At 36.4% G+C, this 15,918-nt stretch overlaps 1 protein-coding gene across 1 annotated transcript in view; it reads right to left on the bottom strand.

Annotated features, from left to right (window-relative positions):
• The window catches only part of pik3c2b (phosphatidylinositol-4-phosphate 3-kinase, catalytic subunit type 2 beta), a 63,346-nt gene that overhangs the window by 18,097 nt on the left and 29,331 nt on the right, over positions 1 to 15,918 (bottom strand). Inside the window, exons 12-15 of the mRNA XM_073825379.1 lie at positions 13,654 to 13,776; positions 13,097 to 13,264; positions 11,539 to 11,650; positions 5,473 to 5,615 (exon numbers count right to left, since the gene is read on the bottom strand). Of these exons, the coding sequence (XP_073681480.1) occupies positions 5,473 to 5,615; positions 11,539 to 11,650; positions 13,097 to 13,264; positions 13,654 to 13,776 (546 nt within the window). The remainder of the gene's footprint in view (positions 1 to 5,472; positions 5,616 to 11,538; positions 11,651 to 13,096; positions 13,265 to 13,653; positions 13,777 to 15,918) is intronic.

Below are 15,918 nucleotides of genomic sequence, written 5' to 3'. Positions count from 1 at the left end.
CATCAATTATTTATCAATTATTATCAATAATTAATGAATTTATGACACTTTCTCTACAGTACAATGTGCTGCAAATGGAAAACAAATATTTTAAATATTGTTTATTTATAATAATTTATTTTAAATAATCCCCAAAAATAAGTGTCATGTGTATGTGTATGTGCATGTGTATATATATTTTTGTCTTCATTTTGCAAAATACTGCAAGTGCCATCATCTGGCATACCTCATGCCTGCACAAACAAAATTGTCTTTGAATAGAATAAATAAAATAATAATAAGAATTAATTAATTAAACAAACAAACAAATAAATAATCCCCAAAATTAAGTGTTTATAACGGTGTTATATATACATTTTAATTTATTCGACTTTATTAATTTTATTTATTTGATTGTACTTCATATATTATATATATATAAATATAAATATAATGAAATGCTAAATTGTAAAATGTAAATTAAAAAATATTATTACTGCATTATATATTAAGTAACTCATAATAAATATTTGATATAGATTTGATAAGTGCTGTACAAGTCAAACATGTCAACAAAGAGAATAATAATAATTGTTATTAATACAATCCTTATTATTATTATTATTATTATTATTATTATTATTATTATTATCATCATTATTATCTTAAATATTTTGTTCACTGTTTCTAATCCTTTTGTCTGATGGTCCATTTCGTGGAAATGAATACATAGTTAGACATTTCTCATGAGAGCTCAAGCATACCGCAAACATAAAAGTCCTTAATGTTGTTTCCAGACAAGCAGTCTTCGATTGCAATGTCATCTACATGCCATCATAATCCAAAAACATGATTACCCAATCTAACAAAACTTAAAATAAGTAATCTCTCCATCTTGACAAAATTACAATGCTGAAACAGAAATTAAGACAGCACAATGTGACCAGTAAGTCTGTGCGTGGACTCTCACTGCAGTAAAAGATGGAAAATAACCACACTCGATCTCTAGGTAATTTATGTTGCATGTTTTCTTCTTCACCAATGTACCAAAGTCCAGAGGTAAACACTTTAGAAGGCCAAGTTAAACTACTGAATTTTCATGAATAATATTCAAAAACATACAGGGTATAGCCTGTACACATACAGAGCAACACACCATCCATGCTTGACAACACCATGTGTTTGGGTTCTTCATGCTGCTCATCTCATCCATGAAAACTAGCATGTGGTTAGATGTCATTTGTTAAAGCAGACGCACATTAGCGGCACTGTTTAGCTACTGTGTTCTTCTGCTGCCTTATGAATTCATGTTGGGGAGTGGCCTCTCCCTCTAGGGATGACAGCCGTAGGGCAGGACCCCTGGATCAAATTACCTCTGCGTCTGCTGGGCCGTAACCATACAGAGTCATCAAACAGCTCAATATACTGGGGGAAGGGTTTTGGAAAGCCTCATATGGTCACACCCACGCTCTTCACAGCAACATGCAAGCACTACTGTCATTAGGTGACTACATATCCCACAATTCACAGGAGGGCTTGAGGAGTATTGATTTCTGGCTGCAGTTGCCCAAAGCAACCCTGAGGCCCTTCTGTGAATCAATCGGAATAGAAAAAGACAACCTAATGGGCTTGAACTAATACTAAATGTAATAAGTGGAGGAACAAATAACAATGGGCAACAAGACAAACATCTAGACTTCTACCATTTTTGGGTGGGTGGAGGACAAGCTTGCCATTTTAAGGGTTTTGTGGGTGGTTTTCTAGCATGATACTATGCAGGTTTGGGGGTCAACATTGCATGTATTTACAGTTGAAGTCAAAAGTTTACATACACCTTGCAGAATCTGCAAAATTGTAATTATTTTACCAAAATAAGATGGATCAAACAAAATGCATGTTATTTTTTATTAAGTACTCACCTGAATAAGATATTTCACATTTACACAAGAGAAAATAATAGCTGAATTTATAAAAACGACCCCCTCAAAAGTTTATATACACTTGATTCTTATTACTGTGTTGTTACCTGAATGATCCACAGCTGTGTTTTTGTTTTTTTGTTTTTTTTTTGGTGAAAATTCCCTTGGTGAAGAGTCCCTTGTTTGTCCTGAACAGTTAAACTGCCTGCTTTTAAGAAAAAAAAAAAAAACCTACAGGTCCCACATATTCTTTGGTTTTCCAGCATTTCTGTATATTTGAAACCCTTTCCAACAATGACTGTATGAGTTTTGAGATCCAACTTTTCACACTAAGGACAACTGAGGGACTTATATTCAACTATTACAGGTTCAAATGCTCACTGAAGGAAACACAATGCATTATTAGAGAAAAATTGAAGATCAGGGTAAATTTAACTTATTTTGTCTTCTAGAGAAACATATTCTATAGCTTCTGATGGGCAGTACTACGTGAAAAAAAAAAAAAGATATTTAGGCGACATAAGAAAAATGTTCACATTTTCATTCTGTTCAAAAGTTTTCACCCCCCGGCTCTTAATGCATGGTGTTTCCTTCTGGAGCATCAGTGAGCGTTTGAACCTTCTGTAATAGTTGCATACGAGTCCCTCAGTTGTCCTTAGTGTGAAAAGATGCATCTCAAAATCATACAGTCATTGTTAGAAAGGGTCCAAATACACAAAAATGTTGAAAAACCAAAGAATTTGTGAGACCTGAATGATTTTTCTAAAGAACAGCGGGCAGTTTAACTGTTCAGGATGAACAAGGGTCTACTATCACTAAACAAAAAACAAAATAAAAGCTGTGGATCATTCAGGTAACAACACAGTATTAAGAATCAAGTGTATGCAAACTTTTGAACAGGGTCATTTTTATAAATTCAACTATTATTTTCTTTTGTGGACTATATGTAAATATCTTTTATGTGAAATACCTTATTCAGGTCAGTACTAAATAAAAAAAGAGCATGCATTTTTGCATGATCCCTTTTATTTTGGTAAAATAATTAACATTTTGCAGATTCTGCAAGGTGTATGTAAACGTTTGACCTCAACTATATATCTGTAGCACAAAAAAACTTTTCTAGAATCGATAAACTGCATGAAAAAAAAAAAAAAAAAAAAAGCGCCACAGTCCATGTTTACAAAAAGAATGAAACATTAACTCTCTGCTGACACAAGGCAGATTAGACAGTTTACACCCAGCTCAAACGCTCAACCTTTGATCCGAGAGCTGGAGACAATTTATGACTGAATATTTCCAGGCTGGTGTGGCTCCAGATTTTACACTGCAGCAAATGTTTCAGAGCTCCACAGGCGCTGAGCAACAGAGGCAAAGAGGAAAAACAGCTGAGAGAGAAAGAGAAGAGGAACAGAGCCAGCTGGGAAGGATATCCACATCAGCTGTCTAAAGCTGACTGTAACAAAGTGAGTACTGTAGCGCACCAAGCCCTGCTGAGCACCAGATACGTCCTCATATTCAAACATAAGACACAGAAAAAACAAAGGCCTGATCTTTGAAAGCACATTAAGGAAATTAGTGTTTTTACACACAGGTATGATAATTATTAATATATGTGACCCTAAATGACAAAACCAGTCTTAAGTAGCATGGGTATATTTGTAGCGATAGCCAACAATACATTGTATGGGTCAAAATGATAAATTTTTCTTTTATGCCAAAAATCATTAGGATATTAAGGGCATGTAAATTTCCTACATCAAATATCTCAAAACTTAATTTCTGATTAGTAATATACATTGCTAAGAACAGTGGGACCAAGAACTGAAGAATGTGGGTAACCAAAAAGGGCTTTTGCACCGCAGGAAGCTTTTCACAGTTCCTAGAAAAATTGCCAGAAGTTCCCACTTTTTGCCGTCTTCGCACTGGAGCAACGTATTTGGTTCTAGGAACTCCTTTTGGGGGACCTAAATTGTCTCATAGTTCCTAGAACCATTGGTGGAAGTACCCACTTTTTGGCATATTCACACCGCAAGAACTAGTAACATATTCAGTTCTAGGAACTCCGTTTGGGGGAACTAAATTAGCTCCTACTTTAGAGTAGGGTCTAAAACAGTTCTATAGGAACTACCAGTGACGTAAGGGTACGCTAATTGGCCAAACGCATACGAAACACTGGCTACTCGGCATTTTTAAAAAAACCATGTAAAAATATTTACTCCATGAACATGGAAAAGAGCGATAATGCCATTTAGCTACCTGTTGTCGGCTTTGATTTTATGTAACCAATTGTTTCACTAGATAAGACCTTTCTTCCAGAGCTGGGATCGTTTAGAGCCCTTTGAAGGTGCATTTAAACTGAATTTTGAAAGTTCAAACTCACAGGCACCATAGAAGTCCACTATATGGAGAGAAATCCAAAAATGTTTTCCTCAAAAAACTATTTCTTTACGACTGAAGAAAGAAAAACATAAACATCTCGAATGACAAGGGTGTGTGAGTACATTATCTGTACATTGTTGTTCTGGAAGTGAACTTACATTTAAATGCATTGTATGCGTCAAAATGATTATTTTTTTCTTTTATGCCAAAAATCAATAGGATATGAAGTAAATATCATGTTCCATTAAAATATTTTGTAAATTTCCTACATCAAATATATCAAAACTTAATTTCTGATTAGTAATATGCATTGCTAAGAACATTATTTAAAATTTTTGCACCCTTTCAGATGATGTATAAACCTCAATTACAAAAATGTAACCCTCCAGTCTTAACAGCGTGTGCATGGACTCATTTCCTGTTCTCCTCACCCTCACCCACAGACTACTTTTCTCACATCCTGACTTTTCCAACACCATAAATGCCGCTATTGCTCCCACTATCACTCGGAATGAGGGATGAGATGGGAAAGTAAAGAGTAACAACAAAAGGAAGTGGGCAATGCTGGATCTGATACCAACTTGATCCTCTCATAAGTGTCTGATCAGCACCTTAACATCACTGAGCTTCTCCACCCTCTGTTCCCATGCAGACATGCTCATTTGGGAGCGGAAGAGAGATTTCATGCTCTGTGTCGCTGAAAGATAAATGATGCGTGACAACAGCTGAATCTGAATATGCATTAGCTGCATTAGCTAAGGTTGCAGCTACACTTAAACTATCCTTGTCAAGGAGAAGATGAAGTTTTCATAACTTTCAAGTCTGTATATCATCCCACTGCATTCTCTTTGTTGGCAGTTTTACAGTGTAAACACCTACTATGTGCATTCCATGACTGAGCTAGAATGATCAAATGAGATGTAAATGAGTAAGAGAGATGTAAATGCTGTCTATGCAGGGTCAGAAAGCTCTCAGATTTCATCGGAAATATTTTAATTTGTGTTTTGAGGATGAACGAAGATCTTATGTGTTTGATGAGGGTGAGTAATAAATGACAGATTTTTCATTTTTGGGACTTTCCCTTTGAGTATTAGAAAGTATATATACAGAATTATGAATGTTGACATAGAATGGAAAATTAAATTTTTCCCTATTCTAGAAAAGATCTTGCTTTAGGATCATAAGGTTAACTCACCAGAAAAGGGACTTTTTGTGCAAGACATCATGGAGCTGCTTTTGGCTGAGCTGGTCCAGACGGGAAAACTCGTACTGTGGGCTGAATTCTGCAGGTGCGGGGGTGCTGAAGCGCACTTCGAAAGAAGATGTGGGAAAGTCCACCTGAAAAGACAAGGAGAGTTTTGTTGAAAATGAGCCATTGTTTTAACAATGAAGGGTTTAAACACACTCATGAGAACAGCTGAAAAAAACAACTGCACGTCTGAACAGAAAACGTAATGGCAACGCCACCTCTCTATTTGACCTTTTACTGTATTTCTCTCAGACAATGTGTGTATACATTTCCGTTTAAAGCTTTGGGGGTCAAGACAATTTTTTAAAAGGTGTTTGAAAAAGTCTCTCTTAAAGGGTTAGTTCACCCAATAATACAAATTAGCGCATTATTTAGGCTACTCACCCTCCAAGCATCCCATGTGCATATGCCTTAATTCTTTCAGATGAATCCAATCAGAGTGATATTAAAAATTGTTCTGGCTCTCCCAAGCTTTATTATGGCAGTGGGAGGGTGTTTCTCTTCATCAGTCCAAAGCAAGTCTAATAAAGTGCATCCATCCACAATAAAGTCTCACACGGCTCTGAGGGGTTAATAAAGTTCTTCTGTAGCAAATCGATGAGTTTTTGTAAGAAAAGTATTCATAAATAAAATGCAATAATCACTTTAATCTGGCTTGCGCTAACAGTCGTTAGTCAGCGGATAATGTAGGACGTCGGCGGTGTGTATGCGTCCATGAGTCTCGTGAAAACCAACATTTGTTTACAGGAGCAAAGGAAGAAAAGTTTCCTTACTTTGGCAAAGGAAAACTAGTCTCCTATTGGCTTATATCAAAATCCTCCGACATTTTTCCTTTACAAATCCTTGCTTTGTACTTCTAATTTGTGAACGTTGTTTTGTTTCGGTTTCTCTTGTGTGCGTCCGTTTTTGTCAGCTCTGACGCCCAGAGCTGCTTCCGTGTACGACTGTTAGTGCAAGCTAATTTAAAGTGATTATGATGTTTTAAATACGGATATTTTTCTTACAAAAACTCATCGTTTCACTACAGGCGACCTTTATTCTCACCCTGCAGCTGTGTGAGACACTTTTTATTATGGATGGATGCACTTTTTTGGAAACTTGAAGAGAAACACCCACCCACCGCCATGATAATGCTTGGGAGAGCCAGAACAATTTTTAATTTAACTTAGATTGGATTCGTCTGAAAGAAGGAAGTCATATACACCTAGGATGCCTGGAGGATGAGTAAATAATAAGCTTATTTTCATTTTTGGGTGAACTAATGTACACAACAGCATCGATTGCACGGTTAACGTACTACTGAATACGTTGTCTGAATATGTTATGCCGCCTAAATCACAGCAAAGACGTGTGGAAGCTGCGAAATAGAGAAGGACTTAGTAGTTTTAGCAGGAAAGGGTGCAATATTTTGACAAACTAAAGCTAATAGATGGTAAAGATGTGTACAGGCAGTATTAATTAAGATATTAGCCTAATATTTCACCTACCTGACCAGAAATGATAAGAACAAACAAGAAATCCTGGTTCAGTTTGGCCAACCACAAACGTCTGTTCCTCAGACAGTTTTTTTTGCACTTTTCTCTTTGATTTGTTAAAACTTTTGGCAGTCTATAGTACTCCAAATGCTTTTCCCAGACCGACCGATTAGTACAGCCCAAAACACGACAATGACTGATCATTTTCAGCAGCAATAATCAGCCAAATATGCAAGTTTTATTCAGTTCAGTGGCATTGTTTACATTCAGTGCTGCCAACATGGCAGATTAATGACACATTGTGAAAACCCTCTATAGTAGATAATGACCCCGAAGTCTCACCCATAGAAAAAGGTGGATCTATTTTGTTCAGCGAAGGGTTAAAGAAAAACAGCTATCACAGGTAAAGTGTTCTCTAGCTTGTGGGTTGTAAAAATGTGAGGTTTATGATCCAAAGCAATCACTGAGGTTCACGGTCATGGCTGGCAGCAGTTAACATGAGCGCTGAAAGCTGTAACAGCCACACGAACAGCTGAGGCTTTCACCTTAAACATGCCAAGTTAAATACCACTAACACTAAATGTCAACAGCAGAGGTTCAATATACAATCATCTAAAGACTGAAACTATAACCACAAAAACAGATCTGAAATCAAGAAAACTATACTAAAACAATGAAAAACGCTTTAAATGATAGGGACATCTGGGTCTGTTTTCACACTTTTGTTAGCCAGGGTTGAAACCAGTCCAGTCTTCATTGCCATATGCCTCTCAGCATCACACTTCATCCATTAGCAGAGCAAAACAAACTAGAATAATGAACCCAAAGGTCCCTCATCTATTTCATGACCTTCACACCAAATGTTGCCCCCATAAGGTAAGTCAGATCAATCAGCGGCCATTTTGGTTACACCCCCTGGGAAGCTATTATTTATCTAAAAAATGTTGGAATAAAGTCAACATTTGTGTTTTCTTTGCAGACAAAAAGTATTCTTGTAGCATTACAGTCGAACAGATGTCACATGAACTGTTTTAATTATGTCCTTACTACCTTTCTGGGTCTTGAATGTGGGTCAAAAAGCCCTTGGATTTAATCAAAAATATCTTAATTTGTGTTTGAAGATGAACAAAGGTCTTACACATTTGAAACAACAGAATTTTCATTTTTGGGTGAACTAGTCAGCTGATAAAGTAGGACTTGGTTCAGCATGAAAAAAAAAACCACTTAGTTTCAAAGAAAAGTCTGAATTGAAATGAAACAAGGAAAAGAATGTGAAAAATGGGGTCAGAGAAAGCAAGCGAGAGAAAAGCGGCAATGGATAAGAGAAGGGAAGCTAAAGGGAGAGTGTGCACGTTAGACAGTTTTAACGAGCCCCAGATGTGTCATTAGCCCCAGATGCATTTGGCTTAATGGGCAGATTGCAGGGACCGACTGAGGGAAATCTGCCACCTCACACTGAATAACCTGAATAACCCTGGCACCTTAATGAGGGGCAGAACCTACTTAATAGGCACAGGACCAGGCTTCGCTCCCAGTTTAAACTGCACAGCCCACTGCCCTTAGACAAAGCCATGCCATTCGGGCACAAAAGAGCCCTATTGGCACTGCTATGGGCTGGTTTGGCACACAGTGATGGCAGAAAGAAGAACGGGGATTGTATAGTCAGAGGCCTGTGCGGAGGGTGGGAATTTCACAGAGGCCCATCCGAGTGAAGAGAAAACCATACACACGTGATTTACTGCACAGACTCAGAACAATACCAGTGAGGAGTGCTGTTTACAGAGAGCGGCGGTGAAATGTCAGGCCTGAATGTGTTAAGGGAGGATATTATTGCATGTGGAGGAAGTGGTGACTCAGTGTGCACAACGAGATCCGGAGTGACATCTCAGGTGTTTGTGATGATCGTCTGAGTATGTGTGCGTGTGTGTGGTTAATAAAGTGTTTCCTGTACTGCTGCTTAACCTTCAGCCATGTTTAGAGAATGTGTGACCGTGGACCACAAAACCAGTCATAAGGTTAAATTTTACAAAACTGAGATATATACATCATATGAAAGCTCAATAAATAAGCTTTCTATTGATATATGGTTTGTTAGGATAGGACAATATTTGGCTGAGATACATCTATTTGAAAATCTGGAATCTGAGGGTGCAAAAAAAATCTAAATACTGAGAAAATCACCTTTAAAGTCGTCCAAATTAAGTTCTTAACAATGCATATTACTAATCAAAAATTACATTTTGATAGGTTTACAGTAGGAATTTTACAAAAAAATCTTAATGTAACATGATCTTTACTTAATTTCCTAATGATTTTTGACATAAAAGAAAAATCAATAATTTTGACCCATACAATGTATTTTTGGCTATTGCTACAAATATACCCCAGCGACTTAAGACTGGTTTTGTGGTTCAGGGTCACATATATCTAGCTACAGCACCATTCAAAAGTTTGGGTTTAGTAAGAATTTCAAGAAATTTATTTAACAAGAATTCATTAAAAGTGACTGTAAAGATACAGTGGTGGCCAAAATTATTAGAACACTAGTATTTTTAACAGCTCAAAATAGTTTTAAGTCAGTTATTTCTATATTTTGCTGTAGTGTGTCAGTAGGAAATATCAGTTTACATTTCCAAACATTCATTTTGACATTAATTGTTGTAATGCAGTGATTTTTGTTTGTACAAGGAGTCTGACAAAAGCCAGCCCTCCACACAAAGATCTGATCTCATCATCATCATCCAGTCTGTCTCGAATGACATGAAGAAACAGAACAAACTAAGACTAAATCTAGAAGAACTGTGGACTGTGGGAAGGTGTCGAAGATGCTTCAAGAAACCAACCAGCAAAGCTACAGTACAACTCAACATTTGTGACAATCCTTTGTGTTTAAAGCAACTTTTGCTCTAGTTCTTGAGGTAGGTCTCTTGAAGCATCTTGGAGATGTTTCCACAGTTCTACTGGATTTAGTCTCAGTTTGTTCTGTTTCTTCATGTCATTCCAGACAAACTGGATGATGATGAGATCAGATCACTTTGTGGAGCGCTGGCTGTTGTCAGACTCCTTGTGGAAACAAAAATCTCACTGGATTATTACAATTAATGGCAAAATGAATGTTTGGAAATGTAAATTGATATCTCCTACTGACACTCTACAGCAAAAGATAGAAATAACTGACATAAAACCATTTTTTGCTGTTAAAATACTAGTGTTCTAATAATTTTGGCCACCACTGTCTGTTACAAAAGATTTCTATTTCAAACAAATGCTTTTTATTCATCAAAAAATAGTAAGCACAACTGTTTTTGACATTAATAATAGAAAATGTTTCTTAAGCCAGTGGTTCTCAACTCCAGTCCTCGAGGCCTACTGCTCTGCACATTTTGTATGTTTCTGAGTCTGACACACTCAGTTCAGTTCATGGATCTTTCGTCTAATGAGCTGATGATCAGAATCAAGTGCCTTAAATGAGGGAGACATACAAGTGTGCAGAGCAGTGGGCCCCGAGGACTGGAGTTAAGAAACACTGTCTTAAGCAATAAAACAGCATATTAGAATGATTCCTGAAGGATCATGTGACACTGAAAACTGGAATAATGACACTGGAATAAATTATATTTTAAAATATATTAAAATTGAAATATTATTATATTTTAAACATATTTTCTCAGTAATACTGTTCATACTATATGTTTAAACAAACAAAACCTCAGAAATTAGCAAACAAACCAAGAACCCACTATTAAGTTATTTATTTTAATTTTTCTAATGACTCGTGCAACCACTGAAACCTTCAGATGGTTACTGAATCAACATCCAACTTGCTCTCTGAACTATAATTTTGGTCATGTCTGATTCACCATAAAACAAGTACTGTTACTAGTTATTAACTGTGGGTAACTGAGGGACTGATGTTTTAAGGTCTATAAAATGTCTAATTTTTGTGTTGTCAAACTATCTCCTGTGCTTATTTTGCATGGGGCTGTTTTAGATGCACATTATAAAGAGAAAATTCTTTACTCATCTCTTTCTCTCTCTGCAGAGCAACCTGACCTACTTTTAGGACATTTTGCAAGTAGCAGGACAGTTCCTTCCTACATTTCCACTAGCACACTGGCCCGACCCTTTTACTGCTGAAGTTACGAGCCAAGCACGGAATACACTTCCTCCTTTGCATATAATCTTACTAGACATGCATTAAAAATAGTACTTAAACACCTGTTATCTATGCATATGTTGTCAATAGTTAACTTTAGTGTGTATGCATAAATTACCTTTTTTTTTTTAAATAGGTAAATGTAAGATGGTGAATTTGTTATAAACAGGAAGACTCATCCCTAAGGTCTTTTACAGGACCTACTTGGCACACTGCAGCTTGGAGATGGAGAAAAACGAGTGTAGAGAAGTGTGTCGTGAGTAAATAGGAGTTTACTAAGAACGTGAGTGAGTCATAGTTAACAGTTGTAGTCTATAAAGTAGGCCAAGTGGGAAACAGTTTACTATACGATTACACATTGGATTAAGCAAAAGGCCAAACCTGAAGGATGACGCTGTCTGGCTGGCTGAAGTTGGGCGTACTGGAACGAGCATTTCCACTGCCGGGGGTTGAAGGCCAGAGACCTAGCAGCTTCCTCCCACATGTCAGAACACTAAGGAAGAGGGAAAATAGGGTCAGAAAACACCTAACATCCGCTTATGGATGCAGAGTGTGGACTATTATACACTTGACCTACGAAGTACATTTGTGTTTGTTTTATAAGCAAAGGTAAATAATTTTGCTAGTAATGTTTTATGGTTTCTGTAAACAAAATATTACACAAAATCAATAACTTACATTGCCAGTCAAAAGTTTTTGAACTGTAAGATTTTTAATTTTCTGATTTCGTGCTCACCAAGCCTGCATTTATTTGATCCAAAATACAGCAAAAGCAGAAATATTTTCACTATTTAAAAGAACTGCTTTCTACTTGAATATATTTTAACATTTAATGTATTCCTGTGATCAAAAGCTAAATTTTCAGTATCATTACTCCAGTCTTCAGTGTCACATGATCCTTCAGAAATCATTCTAATATGCTGATTTGCTGTTCAAGAAAGATGCAAAGACCAGCATTTATCTGAAATAAAAAGCTTTTGTAATATTATACACAATACTATTCAAAAGCCTGGTGTCAGTATAATTTTTTGGGTTAAAAATTATAGAAATTAATAATTTTATTTAGTATGGATCAAAAGAGATATTATAATGACATTTATAACGTTACAAAAGACTTCTATTTCAGATAAATGCTGTTCTTTTGAACTTTCTTTTCATCAAAGAAACCTAAAAAAAAAAATTCTACTCAGCTGTTTTTAACATAATAATAAAAAATGTTTTCTGAGCAGCAAATCAAAATATTAGAATGATTTCTGAATCATTCTGGATCATGTGACACTGACAACTGGAGTAATTATGCAATAAAATTCAGCTTTGAAATCACAGGAATAAATTACATTTAAAAAAATATTCAAACAGAAAGCAGTTATTTTAAACAGTAAAACTATTTCAAAATGTTACTGTTTGTGCTGTACTTTGAATCAAATAAATGCAGGCTTGGTGAGCAGAAGAGACTTCTTTAAAAAAACATTTAAAATCTTACTGTTCAAAAACTTTTGACTGGTAGTATAAGTACGTACATTTTCTTTTTTACAGTTCAAACTTTCATGAGGATGGAAGTCAAAATGTTAATTTATTTAGTTTATTTAATTAGTTAAAATGTTTGTTCAACGTGTCTTTAAATTCATTTTACTTCTGTGTTTGTACAGTTTAAGATACAACACTCAGCTTTTCAATTTGTCACTTCAGCTCAAGAACTGGTGCACAGTGCACACTCAAAAAAATGCACTTGTTTGAGTGTTTGTGGTGTTTGTAGGCTGTGCTAGACTTGCAGAAGTCAGCCTGTTCTGATCACCACAACTTGTTTGCTGTAGGAGGTGAGTATCAGCAGAACTCAAGTGCTTAAAGAGCCTGTTTTCATGCCCTCCAGTATAACACACACTTAAGCCCTTATCATTAATTACAAACAAAAATAAAAAGGGGACATATCCATGCTTACTGTCTAAAGTTGAATAAGGGCATGGTGACCCAACCCAAAGCCTCAATGCTGCGTTTCTGCTTGCTCTTCTCCTCCGCTCCTCCAGGGGGCGGTAGTGGGGTGGCATATAGTGTCACAGTCAACAGTGACTCCCTTGGCAACTGATTGATCTGGATGGGAAAGCAAACTCTATATTTTGAAAAGACAAAATTGAAAATTAGTATAATGCCATGTGTTAGAATCCTTACAGTTTGTTCTCAAAACAACATTTTATTTTCAAACACCTACACTTGGAGTTTAAATAGTATACACTCACCTACATACATGATTCTAAATATATTGACCAGGATGACAACTGTCCACTAAAATACCTCTGAACAATACCTAAACTCTACAATAAGGCGGCAGAGTACAAAAACAGCCACAGGATGTTGAGCTGGATGAGCTATTTTCAAAGTTGACGTCTGAAGCACTTAGTAAACAGACTTAGATCTAACATTAGACCATTTGTTTTCGACAAAGCTCAAAGAGATGGTCTTTATGGGACTGTGTAGCGTGTGAAGTGGCGTCAGGCTCACCTCTGGTCCCACACCACCAGGTGGAAGAGATATTTGCTGACTGACTGTTTACTGGTGTGCTGGGGCGCACAAAGCTCCACTCCGCCATGGGTGAGAGAACAGGACAGGAAGAAATTTTCATAGCTGTGGGAGAATAAACGAGAAAGACAAAGAGGGTGAGATCAGCAAATGGCAGCAAAAGTTACACCTAACAGAAGCCAAAATATTTGGTGTATTAAATCACAGAAAACATTTTCTTCCAGGGAGCTGCTGCTAACCTGATAAGCGTTGTGATCAAATCAAGCTGAACTCAGAGACTCGTTCAGTCAGATGTGTGAATTATTAATACAGTATGGTTTTATGAACTGTGAAGAAGATTTGATTTAAAAGAATTCATTAACAAACTGCTACTTTGCGAAGACAATTCTGGAGTAGTGTAGTTCCACAACAAAAATTTACAGATAATGTACTCACCCCCTTGTCATCAAAGATGTTAGTGGCTTTACGACTGAAGAAAGAAAGACATAATGTTTTTTGAGGAAAACATTTCAGCATTTCGCTCCATATAATGGACTTCTATGGTGCCCCAAATGTGAACTTCCAAAATGCAGTTTAAATGCAGCTTCAAAATGCTTTAAATGATCCCAGCTGTCGGCGCCGATAGCCTTGTGGTTAGTGCGCCGACATTTAGCGCAACTGTGCTCACGGCGACCCGAGTTCGATTCCCGCCTTGAGGTCCTTTGCCATTCCTGCTCCCCTCTCTCTGCCCATTGATTTCCTGTCATCTCTCTACTGTCCTGTCCTTTAAAGGCATAAAAAAGCCCCAAAAATATAACTTAAAAAAAAAAAAGATCCCAGCTGAGGAAGAAGGGTCTTATCTAGCGTTATTTTCTAAACAATATTTTCAATTTATATCTTTTTTAACCTCTTTTTAACCTCAAACGCTCATCTTGTCTAGCGTAACTTCAAAAAAAACCTACATCGCTGTTTTACCTTTTTTGTAAAAGGGTGTTTGAGCTTCTTTGCATGTTCACTTTGTAAACACTGGGTTGGTACTTCTGCAGCGATGTAGGACGATTTTGAAGTTGGAGGAGAAAATGAGATGGAAGTTTTTCGACATACCCTAACTGTCATGAACTGGAATACACAGAGTTAACGCAGAGCTAGACAAGACGAGCGTTTAAGTTTAAAAAGTATAGAAATTGTACATTTTTTCAGAAAATAACTAATTGTTTCACTAGATAAAACCCTTGTTCCTTGGCTAGGATCATTTAGAGTGATTTGTAGCTGCATTTAAACTTGCATTTTGGAAGTTCAAACTAGTGGGCACCATAGAAGTCCACTATATGGAGAGAAATCCTGAAATGTTTTCCTCAAAAACCATCTTTCTTGGTTCTCTTTACAACTGAAGAAAGAAAGGGGCTGAGTATATTATCTGTAAATTTTTGTTCTGGAAGTGAACTACTCCTATAACTACAACTTAAGAAGACTTGTAATATAACTCACAAAACCTACAGTTCACCCAAAAATTCAAATTTAAAAACCCGTAAGACCTTCGTTCATCCTTGAAACACAAATTAAGATATTTCTGATGAAATTTGATGAAAGAAAGCGATTATGAAGTCGTTATTTTTGTTTTCTTTGGGCACAAAGAGTATTCTCGTAGCTTCATAAAATTACAGTTAAACCACTGATGTCAACTATTTTAACTATTTTACCTTTTTGGGTCTTGAATGTGTCAGCTGCGTTGCTGTCTTTGCAGGGTCAGAAAGCTATCGGATTTCATCAAAAATATTTGTGTTCCAAAGATGAACGAATGGCATGAGTAATTAATGACAGAATTTTCATTTTTGGGTGAATGAACCCGTTAAGATGCAATAATGGTGATTTTGCATCTTTTTTTGAAGCTTGAAAGCTCCAGTTCCCTTTCACTGCAACTGCATGGAGACATTTTTACAAAATTTTCCATTAGTGTTTCACAGAAGGAAGTAATTCAGTGAATAAGTTACAGGATTTTCATTTTTGGGTTAACTAATCCTTTAAAATTTCAAATGAATCATCCTAAGCACGGACTTCTCCAGAAAATATGAATGCTCTAAATGATTCAGGAGGGCAGCATAAAAAATGCGTTCATGTCTTCATTAAATTTGATGACATTTTTTGCTGTGACTTTTTTGACTACAAAGTCCACTTTTACTTTTAGGTGAGATTTTAAGGCCATGTCAGCTGAGGCTTTTCTAATGGCAAGAAAGGTGTTGTACAGAGTTAAATTTACTACAATCAATA

Source organism: Garra rufa, chromosome 20 (assembly GCF_049309525.1).
Source record: "Garra rufa chromosome 20, GarRuf1.0, whole genome shotgun sequence".
Taxonomy (NCBI): domain Eukaryota; kingdom Metazoa; phylum Chordata; class Actinopteri; order Cypriniformes; family Cyprinidae; genus Garra; species Garra rufa.
The sequence above is the reverse complement of the archived record's forward strand: the minus strand, read 5'-3'. Positions and strand labels throughout refer to the sequence as shown.